We start from the raw sequence: 15,791 nt of genomic DNA on the forward strand, positions 1-15,791 counted from the left end.
AATAAACCAGCAGAACCATCGAGTAATATTACAGAGTACCGACGTAAAAATTAAATAATTCATTAAATAATTTGCTGATCCCCGCGACCCGAGTACGCTCAAAACAACACGACCATTAGATACTCATTCGCATGATATTACGGATATAACATTATTTCATTAATTTGTTATGATATGATCGCAAAAGTACAGATAACGTCAGTTGCTAACCCATATTTATCATAATATTGTCATTAAAATATTATTGTCGTTGATTATTTATAAATTCTGGTATTTATAAATGCGACGTTGTTACTATATATCTCTACGCTCGATTCCGAATAAGAAAATCCCACTCGACCGACGAAAACTGGTCGCCGCCGAGCATCCCCCCGGTGAAACGTTACCGCCTCAGAGCGTTGACGTGTCGGAAGTCGCGAATCACCACGGCGGCGGCGGCGGTTGCCGACTGACGGCGACCAATCGCAGCGGAGCACCGCCGCTTGTCCTGGTGCGTAAGTTGTACGTCCCGGCGGCTCGGTATGCTCGCGCGACGGTGGGTTCGGGGTTTTTGGACTTTGGAGTAGACCGAGTGGAGCGTCGCGTTTGCGCTCACGCGTTCCGATCAGTACCGTCTTGCTCTGTCGTACAACGCGCGTGCGCGCTCGTGTAGACGGTCATCTGGCTCGTTCGCGTGCATCAGTTCTTCCGCCGTTCCGCCACTTTTACCGCTCCTGTTGTTCTTTCCGTACGCTTTTGGCTTACGACAGTTTGCACACACACGTAATACTTTTCAACACAAGTTTGCCGGTTCCGCTCGGCAGTTGCCACCACTGCCTGCCGCGAGCTTCCGACTCGGAGTTCCGTACGACGCATGCGCACCCTCGTCTCGGTGTCCCGACCAGCCCACACCGACACCGCTTAGTCGCAGGTCGCTCCGTTTACTCGTGTCCGTCCGGAGGGCACTTTCGAATTTTCGATTAACCGTCGCTCACGTCCGTTCCACGTGTCTGCGAATTTTGCGTTTGCATTTTGCGCAAACGTTGTTTTCATTAGATCTTACACGCAATACTCAGGTATGATTGTCTTATTTATGTAATAGCATTAATGTCATATTGTCATATTCTTACCCCGTTCAACTTTCGACGGGCGTCGAGGTTGGAGAAAAACGTGGTTTTCCATTTTTTCTCCAAATTATTCCGTGTGTGCCGCACGCTTCGTGCGCTGACCGTGTATTCGAATTATGTATTTTTTCCACTTTTAGGAACTGTATCTTAATGGTTTTACCGATTGTTTCAATAATTTTTTTTAAAACGCGGTCAAACAGCGGGCTCGACGTATCAGTCGGATACGCAGTCCTCCGTCGTACTACTTGCCAGAGACCGCGTGGGCGGCCCACTTTCTGTTTGAATGTACCTTTAGTGGAAATGAGTAGATAGTAGGTACATATTTTTTTTGGGTGGACTTTGACTAGCCGCCATTGGACTGTATCTTAACTTAAAGGAAATACTTAGTTGGTAAAAAACTTATAAGAAATGTTAATGCTACTTATAGAATCTGGTATTATTTTTGACGATGACGCTAAGAATGCAGGGAGTGCCCCGTTAATTATAAGACTGATTAGGAACTTAGGATTTTATTTAGTACCATTGCTTACCGTGCTGAAGGAATATATTCATGATGTGCTAATAGAACCTTTATGCTGACATACATTTACTAGAACGGCAAGGTTATAAATAATCTTAATATTTTTTACACTAAGTTTATCATTAATTAAAATATGGCAAGTTTGCTAAGGAATATAATATAAATATTTAATAATACCATTTATGGTAACATTCAGCCTACAAATAAAACCAGTCGAGTTCTTCCTCAAATTGGTATACCATTAGAGAAAACTGATTGCATATCTAAATAGTTAACTCTTTTGTTATATTTATCTATTATAAACTTGGTTATATTAAATATGTAGAAAAATTGTCTTCAAATACCATTAAGACTAATACTAATAATATGCAGTGCCGCAACTACACTAATTTTGACCCATGTGTAAATAAAATGCCCTCGTCTTCAAAATAGAAATATTTTAATAATATTTGTTCAATTAGTACTTATTTACTTAATATTACTAAATCATTTTTATTTTATGAACTAACCTTTTTTGTAAAAATTCTATTGCAAAATAATTGTTCCATGTTTTAAAAAATAATTATGAATTTCAAATTTTCAAATAAGGTTTATCTAATTAAAATATACACCTATGCATTTACGTTCAAATAATTAAATTTAATTAGGTACCTTAAGGCTTATTTTATTTAATTAAAATATATATATACCTAATTATCAAATAAAAAATAAAAATGAACACACTACACATTAATAGTGAACTACAGAAACATTAACAAAAATAAAACAGTAATAACTAATCACCTAATATTATGTATTATGTACTGATTTCAAACAATTGTCTTCCTTTTTTTGTTATAATTGTTCATTATATTTTTCATGTTAATATTTGTATTTGTATATATATATGTATTTTATAATGTTTCTTGTCTCTCAATATTTAGTAAAACTCAACTGAAAGTCCATTTTTTTCAATTGAGTTAGATAAATATTTTTCATAAGTTTAACCTTCAAAAATAATTGCTCCGCTGAAGCAGTTGTCACTGGTATAGTTAAAAATTATAATGCCGATAAATGTAGAAAACTCTTTCTTGACAGTTGTTATATCTAACTTGGCAAAAATAGACACAAATAATTGAGACGCGAGACATTATAGGCCACTAATGCTGGCTCCTCTGCATGCCGCCCTTTGTGTTTATTGGCGTTAATCAATCGCAACCAAACTTTTTTAATTTCGATAACCAATTTTCCACATTGAAATTTTTCAATCTCGTTAGGTAATAATTATTATAACAAAATGGTTTTATTTTTTTCCTTTCTACATATTTTTCAATTTTTATCATTGGGCCCCATTATGTTTAGGCACTAAGCCCTCATGTGTTAAATATTCAACTACTCCACTGTGGGTAAGATGCTTATTTAAATTTTGTCAATAATAAGAAGTGAAATTATTAAAAACAAATAAATTCTGAACCCCGACACTGAATATGGTGTTAGCAAAATAGTAGGTACCTTATATACTTCTCATCTTACAATGATTATGATTTATTATAATATTATTGAAAACACCTATGGCAAATGGTCATATTACAAAGTTGCTCAAAATTGTTTTTCTCTGACAAAAAGCTTGAAATATAATAAAAAGATGGATTCCCTATTTATGTTTAGGTGATATTTTTTTGGTTTCAAGTTTATAATACAAAATTAAATAACTTATTTACCCTATGCCAAAATAATATATAACTGGTGTTCTGTTGATTCCCGTATGTAAGTGGTTAGTTTATATTCATCAGCTGTTACCGTTCACTGTCGGTCAGCATACCTTATCTTACTGACCATAGTTGAGTGTCTTGACTCAGTGTTCAATTATTAATTATTCTAAACATATTGTTTTATCAGTCAAATAATCTTAACTTATCTTAAAAAACATTCAAACGTTTCATCGGCTACACATTCATATGCCAATAACATTAATTTAGACAGTAAATCATGGGAAGTTCCGTGGATTTTTATTACAATCTGTAACTTTTGAGGATGTGACTATTAACTTTTTATTCCCTGAATTTGTTTATCATACAATAGATTCACAACATTTTTGAAATGGTTCATAGTCTTAAATTTTTCATATTTGATATCTTATAAGCAAGCCATTCTTAACAATTTTGGTTTTAACTTAAACATCTCTGTATAATGTTGCCTATTTTTTAAAATCTTGCTTTAGTAATACTAACATAATATTTTTGATACGTTTAGGTACCTGTTAACTTTTTTTTCCATAATTCATGTTGAAATCATCTTCCACATTAGGTACTTACATTCTCCATCCTCTATTTTCTTTTCCGACATTTTAAACTCGTTAATTTGAGTAGACCGCGTACAACACTTACCTTGTAAGATTGATATATTTTTTTTAACTAGTCTTAGCCTCCAAATAATTTATTTCAATAGTAAAAAAAAAAAACACAAATATTTGACCTTGAAAATACTAAATTTAAATATAAAATACAAATTGATGTATACAGTGTAGAAATGCATCAACGTTTATTGCTTATCATTGATAAAGCTCAGTTAAACAACATTTTATGCCTTTATGGTGTAGTAGAAATTTATTTTTTCCACAAACACCTATCGATTTGATATTTGCATGTTTTGTATTTTATTCTTATTACAGCATAATATAGAATTAAAACATTATTCTTTTAGTATAGATTTTCCAAATGGAACCCATAAGACCTTCAAGGGGAAAAGCCCGTGGACGTCCTCAATTTCCAACCAATCAACCAGGTGTACCAGGTTTATCAAATTTACCTCCTCAAGGAATAAGAGGACCTCGGCCATCCATGTCACAGCCAATACCTCCTTCACAGCCAATACCTCCTTCACAGCCAATACCTCCTTCACAGCCAATACCTTCTTCACAGCCACCAGTTACGAGTACAATGCCACGTCCACCTCGTCCAATGCCACCACGACCTACTGGCGCATCCCAGCAAAGAGCTCCTAGACCACTAGGTCCAAGACCTCGGATGCCTGGTGATAATAAACCAAGACCTGGGATATCTGGTGATAATATATCAAGGCCTGGAATGTCTGGTGATAATATATCAAGGCCTGGAATGTCTGGTGATAATATTGCCCTTAAACAACAAGACCCTATGGCAGGAGTAAGAATCTTTTTGAAATTCCATATTATTTACATACATTTTTATGCAATTCTTTTTCAAGGTACAACAAGTTACGGAAGGTCTTAAAAATTTGGGTGCAGGTAATTTCATTTTTTTAAGTAGTCTGTTATAACCCCTTGCACTGCTATAGGCATATTAGCTGAAAACATAATATTACATACCCTTGTCCCTCAAATAAAAACGATGAAAAAATAACAAATTTAATAGTAAAAAAAAATTGAACTTTTTCAAGAATTTTTTCTAGTGATTGCTGAAATGACACCACTTCTAATTATAGTACCTGGTGCCATGCTGGTTCTACTTAGGTACCTTGAAAGTACATATTTTAAAATTCAAGCCAATACATTTTTTTTTTAACTTACACATAATATGGTTAAATGAAATTATTAATTTTTAGTTATTTATCATTTAAAAAATGAAAATAAAATTTATGTTATTTTATGAAAAGAAGCTTAGCAGTGAAAAGATAAAATTATTAAAATCTCAATGACATAACCAACTCTTGTCTTTTAAATTTAAGGAGATGGACTAGTTCCGTTAGGGCGCGGAGCAGTACGAGGGCGAAGGCAGATTGATCTTGAACATTTTAGGACACCAAGACCTCAATCTTCATTAGGCGATATTGGAAAACGAGGTAATGCTTAATATTTAAGTACAGTTTTTATTTTATTTTTTGTAATATCTAAATATCTAGAAAATATATTATACATTTATACTAGAATCATCTAGAACAGGCATGTCAAACATACACTGCCCCTGGCTCATTTTTGTATGGCTAGTGGATAGCAATTACATGTAGAACAATCAATTAAAAAAAAATTAATAAAAAAGAGTTATGCAATTTTCCTTTTGTGTTAACTATTTTAGTGCGAATTACACATAATATTACTTTTCTGTATTATAAACTGTAATTCAATCTTTTATTTTATAGAAGTATTGTAGGATGAATAAAATTAAGAATTTGTATAAAATATAGAGTAAACTATTCAACATATTTGGCCTAGTTAATATTTTAAGTTTCACTTGCCTAGTCCAGAAGGTAGGGTTACAACATTTGGTAAAAATCAAACATTGCATGTTTTTTAATTAAATTTACAGAATATAAAATTCCAAAATATGTCATAACTTCCCCAAAAAATTGTTACCACATTTTTGAAGTCAAGGCATCAGCTTTTCTATACTCTCGTTGCTCTAACCTTTAACTCCATATTTAAACAACCTCTTGGATCTAGACATACGAAAATCGCTATCCGCATAAAAACTTATCGAAAAGATGGTAATCTCGATGATGCACTTGTGTAACCTTATTTTCTGGCCAGCCTTCGTAATATATATCAAATTTATTCATTGCATAATAAACTTCTTATATATTGATACAAATTAATTTAAAAATACTATCTGACTCTAGAATCCAGTTAAAATGTACTTAACTTTAAAATATTCCCACCAAGGACTGTAAAATCATAAATTTTAAATTATATCTAATGATCTGATTCTAATTTCAATGCCCTAATATTTGAAAATAATAAATTCTCTATATTTTTATTCTTTGAAAATAAAAATGATATGCTGATATAAGTATATTAAAAATGTGCAAAAATAGTATATGTGTTTGTTTTAACATGTAATTGAGTTAAAACTTCATATTTATGTATAAAACAAATAAAAATATTTAGCAATATTTACAATATTTAAATCATCATCTATAAAATGTATAACTCTGAACAAAAAGAAATTCTTTTAAGAGAACACTATACCTGCATATGACTTATAAATGTACAACATAGCAAAAAGCTGTTTTGCGGGTAATGAAACATTATTATGTACTGATAGTTAAGTCTCCAAATCAATATACAATATAATTAAGAACTTAATCTGTGATACATCATATTTATTTTTTTCATATCATTTATATGCAAAAATGATCTTATTGTTTATAAGTACTTTTTATACCGGCTGCAATTGTCTAAGCAGACTTATCTCCAATCATGAAACAAATGATTTCAGTAATACATGGAATGGATTAATTGAACATTAAACAATTGTTTGTGGTTTCCCAGCATAAGCAATGCTGTAACTCAAAATAAATTATGTTTTTGTTGCTTTTCGCGTATTTATGTCGAATAGCTGATATTAAATTCTTCTTTACGTTTTTGAAAATAGTCTAGAGTCTATACATACAACACTATCGAATTAACAATGATTTCTAACTCATAAGGAATGAAGATACAAAATATTGCCAAACATGACCAGTGCGATAACCTACATTTGCGTACCTAGCTAGTATCTGTCTAATACTTATTAAATAATCATAGAGCACATAAATAAATCATAAATATAATAAACGTTAATAATCAACAAGCTAATAAAAACAGAATGAGTTACAAATTTAAAATTAAGTGTAACTTTCAACAAGAAAAATGCAAATAAACATATTAAAAAGTGTAAATAATGATATAAATGCACTAAACATTTTGAGAAATTACAATAAATCATTAAATTTCCTAAAAATGCAAAATAAAAATTCTACCATAACAATCTATTTCCATGATTAAAATTTCTGTAACAATGAGCAACATATAACAGCAATAGAAAAAAGCTACAATTACATACAATTCCATGTCCCTTGTTATGACTGTAGCCTTTTTGGTTTTTTCCCACACAAAATTGTTTTTGTTATATTGTTCATTTGCAAAACTGAAACAACACATGCAGATGTAGCTTCTTTTTAATATTTAGAAATTAAAATGATTCATGTTCGACTACTAATCAGTTTTATATTTGACTTATTTATTAACTTTTTTCAAACCATCTAAAATATACTAAAATAGTTTAAAATGACATGCATGGTAATAAATAAAATAAATACATGGTAGTACCCAACAAAGCTGAAGCACATAGCTTGAAAAGTATCATGTCAAGTATTCCATAAACAAGATGCAAATACATTGAAATCTCAGTCTTAGGATAGATATATATGTACTTAACACCAATTATACAATTTATAGTTTATACTTATAATTTGCAAATTTCCTTAATGAAATTTTTCAATAAAATTACTTTCATTGCTATAAAAAGTACTATAATATTGGTAAAATTGATGATTGTAAAGACCATATTTTAAATAAATGTTAAAAAAAATTTAAAACAAAATTAACAATATTTACATTGTGATTCTGTATTATGTACTACAGGAACTTCTGGACAGCCAGTAAAACTGTTGGCAAATTACTTTCCTATCACTTCATATACAAATTGGTGTTTGTACCAATATCGAGTTGATTTCAATCCCGAAGAAGATAGAATTAGTACTAAAAGAGGACTATTAGCTCAGCACCGAGAACGTTTGGGAGGATATTTATTTGACGGAACAATGTTATTTTCTGGAAGCCGATTTGACCCACCTGTAAGTTATAGCATAAAGCTGTTAATGATTAATATAATATTTTTTGTTAATTAGGATTTTTGGGCATTGTTCTTGGTTATAAAATATCAATAACGATACAATTAAATTAATACATTACATTAAAGTATGTTTACAGCTAGATTAGATAACTATGATCAATATAGTGTCATTAATTAATATTAAGTGATTATCAATCCATTAAGAATGTTGAATATAATCAATTTATATATTTTGGTTTAGACTTTTGAACTTACATCTACACGTCGACAGGATGATCAAATTGTAATCATAACAGTGAAGTTCACAAATATTATAGAAACCGGTGATTATGCTAACATTCAAGTTTTCAACTTACTCTTGCGTAATTGTCTTCGACATCTTAAACTGACGTTGATTGGAAGAAACTTTTATGATCCTGATGCTAAAGTAAATGTTGCAATCCTATAAGTATTTTATTTGTTATTTTTCTGACTCTTTATAATTTCTTTTAGATTGATATGGCTCAACATAAGCTACAACTTTGGCCAGGTTATGAAACAACAATTGGCAGGTATGAAGATAACATTTTACTGTGCGCTGAAATATCTACAAAAGTCATGCGTCAAGAGACTGTATTGGACTTTTTAAATCAGTGTGCTAGTGATAGGAACCGTAACAAAGATTGGATGGTAAGTTTATTAAAGTTTTGTATGATTTCATTATAATTTACAAATAATAAATAACAAAATAATTGATACATGATATTATTTAGATTAACTTCAAAAGTAGTGTCGTTGGTACCACAGTTATGACAAAATACAATAATGAAACGTACAGAATTGATGACATAGATGAAAATTCTGACCCTAATTCTGAATTTAGTAAAAAAGATGGGTCCAAAATGACTTACATACAATATTACAAAGAAGTACATAACTATAATGATAAATGTTTAGAATTAGAGGCCTAAATTAACATATTTATTACTGTATTAGAAATGGAACATAACTATTCGAGGTGGCAGACAACCTATGTTGATTTCAAAAAATAAAAAATCTGTTAGACGATTTGGAGTTGAAGATACGTTGGTTTACCTTGTTCCAGAGCTATGCATTATGACTGGTATAACGGATGCCATGAGGTATATAAATTAGTATTTTGATTTAAAACTTTTTTTAATCGTTGTGCACTATTTTGTCTTAAATTTATAGAAATAATTTCACACTTATGAAAGATATGGCTATACATACCCGTGTGAATCCTAAAGAACGCATGGATAGATTAACAAATTTTGCAAATCGACTTCTTTCAACTCCTGACGTAAATTATTTTTATTTTATGTAGTTTAACAGGCTATTAGAGATAGTACACAAAATTATGTACATTTCTATAATTTTTTTTTGTTTTTAATGTTGAGTTAATTTTGATTTTAGTCTGTTACCGAATTGAAAAGATGGAATCTGACATTAAGTAATAAGTTGGTTGAACTCACTGGTCGTACATTACAACCAGAGCCAATTCAAAGTCGTTCCAAGGGTTATAATGGAGGTGAAGAAGCTGATTGGACAAAGCATTTACGCTCTTTACCAATGTTTACCTCTGCCACTGTGAAGCATTGGAGCATTCTAGCTCCTAAAGACTGTTGTCGAGAAGTAGAATCATTTGCTCAAACTCTTGCCAAAGCAGCACAAGGAATGACATTTTTACTACCCAAGCCTGCCATGTAAATATTTTTTACTTTATTCATATTTTGGAAACTTATTTAAGAGTATAATTTTTAGAATTCCTATGGTTGATGGGAGATCCAATACGTTTTTGAACGATTTGGAAAAAGTAATTAATGAATCAAATCCGTCATTGATTTTATGTGTCATTCCATCAGCACGTGGTGATATTTATAGTATGATCAAAAGGAAACTATGTATTGATAGAGCAGGTAAATTTCTAAGATATATATATGGTAATATTGAATAAATAAAATAAAATATATTTATTTTCAGTTCCTTCCCAAGTCGTACTGTTGAAAAATGTGCAGAAGAATAATTTGTCTGTTTGTACAAAAATTGCTATACAATTAAATTGTAAACTTGGTGGTGCCCCTTGGTTAGTTACCATTCCCAAAAAGGTAACTTAAATTCTTTTGCGTAAACAAATTAATTTTTATTAATATTACTCAATATTTTTTTCAAGGGGATGATGATAGTTGGTTTTGATGTATGTCATGATAGTCAGCGCAAAAATATATCATTTGGAGCTTTAGTATCAACTATGAATGATGCTCATACAAGTTACTACAGTTGTGTGGAACCTCATGAAAGCGGAGAGGAACTTTCTGTTCATTTTGCCACAGGCATAAGCAGTAAGTATTTGTGAATTCTTCAACTGACTTATATTAGTTAACCTATAAGTTATATAACTAGATTTTTATACCATTATTCTTAATTTTTGGAAACACTTTTTACAATAAGATTGTTTTAAGTTAAAATTCTATTCCAGTTCTCGTCATGACTGTAATAATTTACTAGTTCCTGCTTCAATCAACAAATACGCTTGTTGACTTCTAACACTTATTTTTTTTAATGTTTTTTCAAGTTGATAGGTATTTTTGTGTGAACACTCACATTGTTACCGGGATCCATGCATTCTATATTTTGTTATTATTTCATTTATTAAATAGTTCTGTGTATGTTGTGTTGCTCCTGTTTGGTTGTGTTAGTGTTACTGTTTTCTATTTCAATTTAATTTAACTTGAAACATTGTATAGGAGGATGCAACCCACACCATTGTTGACTCCAACTTACCACCTCATGATAGCAAATGTTTGTTCACTTGTTTGAATAGTGTGATATATATATTAATTTAAATATTCAATAATCCGCAGACTCTTAAGCATAGATAATGTTCTTACCTAAAACTTTGCTAACAGGTTAATTCGCTAATATCAAAATGTACAGCACTCTTTTGAAATTAGGGAACATATTCCATGTCGTACGTGTGTAAGACGGAGATAACAAAGGCATTGGTAATGTCCTCTTAAGTGTTGTAGTAGGCAACTTCCAACCAGCTACTCCTAAACTATACAAGTTAAGGGAGGAATAAATATCAACCCATCTTTACGAAAGAATAAGGAATAAGTGTAAAATAATCAAATAATTATGTTTACCTAATGGTGTTCTAATTTGTGGGCTTAATTTTTTTGTCAATAAACTTTGTTGTCCTCTTTATTATTTTGGAATTGCATAAATAATTATAATTCATAATTATGTTTAGAAGTACACTCAAAGAAAAACTAGCATAATAGTTATAAAATATGGATTTTATTATTTTTTCAGAGGCGTTGGCTAAGTATAGAACTAAAAATGGTGCATTACCTACTTCCATAATTGTTTATAGAGATGGAGTTGGAGAAGGCCAGATTTCTCATGTTCATAAAACAGAAGTTAGACTTTTGCAGGTAGGTTGTTTAGGTTATTTTGAATTGTATATTGTAGTTAATTTTTTCTCTTTTGATAGACTGCCTGTGAACAATTTTATGGTGCAAGTTCTGTCCCATTAGCGTTTGTTATTGTCACAAAACGGATTAGTGCAAGATTTTTTGCTCCTAGTAATAGAGGCCCTGAAAATCCTCGACCCGGAACTGTAATTGATAGTGTTGTTACAGACCCAACTAAGTAAGCTATACATAAATTATTTAACCTTGATATGCAAATTTTATCAAAATATCATCAAACTTAATTCCATTGTATTGGTATTTTATATTTATTTTTTATATTCATTTTGTTTGTCATACGGTGAAGCAGTAGTAGTAATTGAAAACAATTTAAAAAAAAAAATGTAATACTTAAATATTTTGTATTGCAGGTATGATTTCTTTTTGGTTTCACAACATGTAAGACAGGGAACGGTAACTCCTACACATTATCAAGTGATTGAAGATACCCTTAGACTTCCTCCTGATATAATGCAGAGACTTACATTCAAGTTGACTCATATGTACTACAATTGGTCGGTTAGTATACCCATTTTGAAACTCCTTTGTTTTATCGCCTGTACTCAATATTTTTGTTATATCACTCCTAGGGTACAGTTCGGGTTCCTGCTCCATGTCAGCTGGCCCACAAGTTGGCATTTCTCACTGGGCAGAGTCTTAGGCGTTCGCCCAACGTTGGACTGGATGAGCTGCTATACTTCCTTTAATATATTTTTTTTTATAATGTGTCATTCAACTTTGATTGATATGTGTAATAATAATTTATTTTATGAAGAAGTTTTTTAATTTAATTTTGTTTAACTTCTAAAAGTGTTATGAAAGAATACTTTTTTATTTTTAAGTAAGTTACTTATTTTTTTTATTATTCTATAATTTTTAACTGTTTTTGGACAATGCAATTTACAATTCTTAAAAAATGTCAACAGTTTTTATTTATATTATTGATTAGTAATAATAAACATCTAATATGTTGTTTTTAATGTTGCAATTTAATCGTTTGTTTTCTATGCTTAAATTATTATTTGTATAACTCATACAAAATACGTGAAATTTGTTTTTCAGAACAGATGATTTTCATTTAAATATTATATAATATAATCAAATATAACAACTAAAAGTCGTATATCTTTGTTGTAAGTAGCTACTCAATAATTATCAAGGTTCTGACGTTTTTATGATTTAATGAATGATTATTCTAACCGTTGATAACTTATAATTGATAAACTGTTTGTTATATATGCTAGTGTAACTTTCAGTAAAACTTATCTGTAATTCATTAATTTTTGTTTTTATAATAACTTAATACCATATTTAGATATGACTGCTGGATTTGGAGGGTTCAGTGAACGTTTATTGTGATACTTTATTGTTTATAATAATGAATCAGTTCAAGTTTCTAGGATTGATATTTTTAGATTTAAAACAAAAGATCAAAAATAAGTGCCCATAGTGTAATATTTTACATATATTTAAATTTCGATTTTTATAATTTTTGAATTCCCTTGATGGCAATAGTTTTGAATTCTTGTGATTTTTTGTATCACTTGAGGATGAACTTGTGACAATGGTAACTTTCATTTTTAATAACCCTTTTATTAGGTAGATATTTTTTTCATAGAATTGTGTATTATCTAAATCAATTAATTTTGAGTTCTATAATTTGGAGGACTGGATTATATGTCTAAGGTAATGGCTTAAGAGGACGAGATACCCGCGTAACATAGCAAATTGTACACTCAGCAGAACACATGTAGCTCCGTTAATTTAAAAATTAAAGTGAATTGACCTCTTATAAAATCTTAAGGTAAGATTATTATCTAGGCAACCTCATAGGCTTTTTATTTATAAGTATTTTAAGATGTATAAACAATTTACAATTTTAAAATACTCGTAACTCGGGTTATAATTAAAATATAATAGAAAACCTATGAGGTTGCCTGGATAATAATATTACCTTTAGATTTTATAAGATGTCAATTCACACTAATTTTTAAACTAACGGAGCTACATGTGTTCTGCTGAGCGTAAAATTTGCCAAGTTACGCACTTGTAAGACAGAGACAACACATGCAGGTATCACGTTCTCTTAAGGAGATTCAAAAAAGTTAGAAATTATCAAAGTATTAAGTATTGATATATAATTTATTATAAATTTTTATTATAAATTATTTGTTAAAATGATGCATGTATAATAAGTAGTACCCTTTTTATTTTGTATAAGTATTTTTATGAAATTATTTTTATAGATTATTATCCTTACTATGAACATTCTAATAACCTAGAAACGACTGGAATTTTGATTTATATACATTAATATTATCAAGAAAATAATCTGCAGTAGTAAAGAATGATTGTGATAGAAAATAGAAACTTATATTAGTTATATTGGCACAGACCCACAGAACACAGTTTAAGTAGTACAAATAATATCAGACATTTGAAAGTATGGTATTTTGGTATACTTAAAAATTCTAATCATCAGAATTTGAATAAATTTACTATTAATAGTGAAAATGAAGGGGGTTGAGCATGCCTAAAATATCACTGTAAATTAAAACTACCTAAATCGAGAATATTGTGGTCTGTAAATGATAAAATGTCCATGTAATCGTTGTGACAGCGACAATTAAAAAAACGAAAATTATACTGGGCAGTCTACATACAATGCTTAAGCATAATTAATTACTTTTTTTTTACATTTATATAACTTAGTAATCTCGTTAATAAGGTTAGGATTTATATGAATTGGCGTATTTTTCTTCAATTTCTGGTAACTGCTTTTGTTTATAATATCTTTAAATCAAGTCATGTTGGTTATTTTGTATATTTTTAATTTAATGTATATAATTGAACATTTCAACTTTATACGCTAAAATGCGTGTTGTATGTAATACCTATTTTAGTAATAGTCGGTGAATGTAGGTTGAATTATATATAATTAGCTTAAGATTAGTTTAACTGTTTTGAAAATGTCATTGTGTGTATAAAATATAATAATATATAACAATTTTCAAGTTTGCTCAAATATTTTTTTTAATTTTAATACAATTATTAAAACCTATCTATTCTCTGTTAAAATATTTAATTCTGTCTAAATTTTTAATAAAAATCGTCTATTAAAAAAATTGAGCCATAGTATATCTTTATTCTTTAATATTATTAAAATATATGTATTATTTTTATTATGTGAGAACAACTTAAGAGCAATTTTTTATTCAATTTTCAAGATTTTTGACCAGACAAATAATTTTTTTTCCTACATAAATAGAAAAAAATAATTTAAAAAATCAAATATATTAAATACCTTGCTCAAGAAGAGTGAACATATTTTGAAAATCTCAATCTATTTACACAATATTAATTTAACAATTTTGTGACAATTTCAAGAATCTATGGTTAATCGTTATTAAACCAAAATAAAAACAAAATCAATTTTGTCAAAAACTAGTTTTACGTACAAATTCTTGGGTTTCCTTCATTTTTTTCCCTGACGCTTTGGAAAATTGCTTGGAATTTTTTTTATTTTAACCGCTCAAAAGTACTAACCACATACCCAATCCTATTTATTTATCACTACAATTATTTCCTTTTATCTAAATACTATAACAATTGTTTAAAATTTTTCACAGCAAACGAATCTGAACCTTTTCGTTAATTTAACAGTATTAAATATTAAATAATACGTCGTCAACTGACATAATTTAAGAACTAATTTCCGGAAGTACAAAAGTATGAAATTTCGTATAACCCAGAAATCCTGAATACAAAGACCATAGAAAGAAAAAAACGTAAATTCGATCTCGATGTTGAAAGTGCTAAGTTTTTATAATATTTTTGTATGATCTATGGTTGTCGGCCATCCTTCACAATTTAGTTCAACGATTACCTAGCTACATGACGAAATAATGTTTTTTCATTAAGTAGTCATTTTGCATAGTGCATTTGCGAGAAAAGCATTAAATTTGTGAGAAAAATAAGACGCAAGTACACTCAGGTATTGTTTTATCCACATAATAGTTGTTAATTATTTATTACATTAATACCGAGCTGCAATCACTTAACATTTATTGAATCAGTAGCGCTCGTGAGCTAGTGATCGCTTAAACATTATTTAGTGGCCCATAAT

General features: G+C 29.8%; 1 protein-coding gene across 2 annotated transcripts; it reads left to right on the forward strand.

The window, feature by feature from the left end:
• The first annotated feature begins 681 nt into the window (after window positions 1-681).
• Window positions 682-12,555, forward strand: LOC111039122 (piwi-like protein Siwi). Of its 2 annotated transcripts, none has more exons than XM_022322450.1 (18): window positions 682-1,055; window positions 4,309-4,769; window positions 4,831-4,870; window positions 5,311-5,424; window positions 7,985-8,196; window positions 8,437-8,622; window positions 8,688-8,864; window positions 8,948-9,103; window positions 9,171-9,316; window positions 9,387-9,495; window positions 9,609-9,898; window positions 9,957-10,111; window positions 10,176-10,300; window positions 10,366-10,534; window positions 11,508-11,629; window positions 11,689-11,846; window positions 12,037-12,184; window positions 12,256-12,555. In XM_022322450.1, the coding sequence occupies exons 2-18, from the start codon at window positions 4,323-4,325 to the stop codon at window positions 12,370-12,372; spliced, it is 2,871 nt and encodes a 956-aa protein (XP_022178142.1). In that variant the 5' UTR covers window positions 682-1,055; window positions 4,309-4,322; the 3' UTR covers window positions 12,373-12,555. The 2 variants fall into 2 exon arrangements, with proteins under 2 accessions (XP_022178142.1, XP_022178141.1); XM_022322449.1 differs by having other exon boundaries at window positions 4,314-4,769; window positions 12,256-12,372.
• The last annotated feature ends 3,236 nt before the right edge of the window (window positions 12,556-15,791 follow it).

This window comes from Myzus persicae, unplaced genomic scaffold, assembly GCF_001856785.1.
Source record: "Myzus persicae strain clone G006 unplaced genomic scaffold, MPER_G0061.0, whole genome shotgun sequence".
Lineage (NCBI taxonomy): Eukaryota > Metazoa > Arthropoda > Insecta > Hemiptera > Aphididae > Myzus > Myzus persicae.

Excerpts from the sequence above, each read along its gene's own strand:
- LOC111039122 (XM_022322450.1), top strand. The coding sequence starts at position 4,323 with ATGGAACCCATAAGACCTTCAAGGGGAAAAGCCCGTGGACGTCCTCAA. Across the intron at positions 4,770-4,830 it reads AACAAGACCCTATGGCAGGA|GTACAACAAGTTACGGAAGG; the intron begins GTAAGAATCTTT and ends TTCTTTTTCAAG. Across the intron at positions 9,496-9,608 it reads GACTTCTTTCAACTCCTGAC|TCTGTTACCGAATTGAAAAG; the intron begins GTAAATTATTTT and ends TTTTGATTTTAG.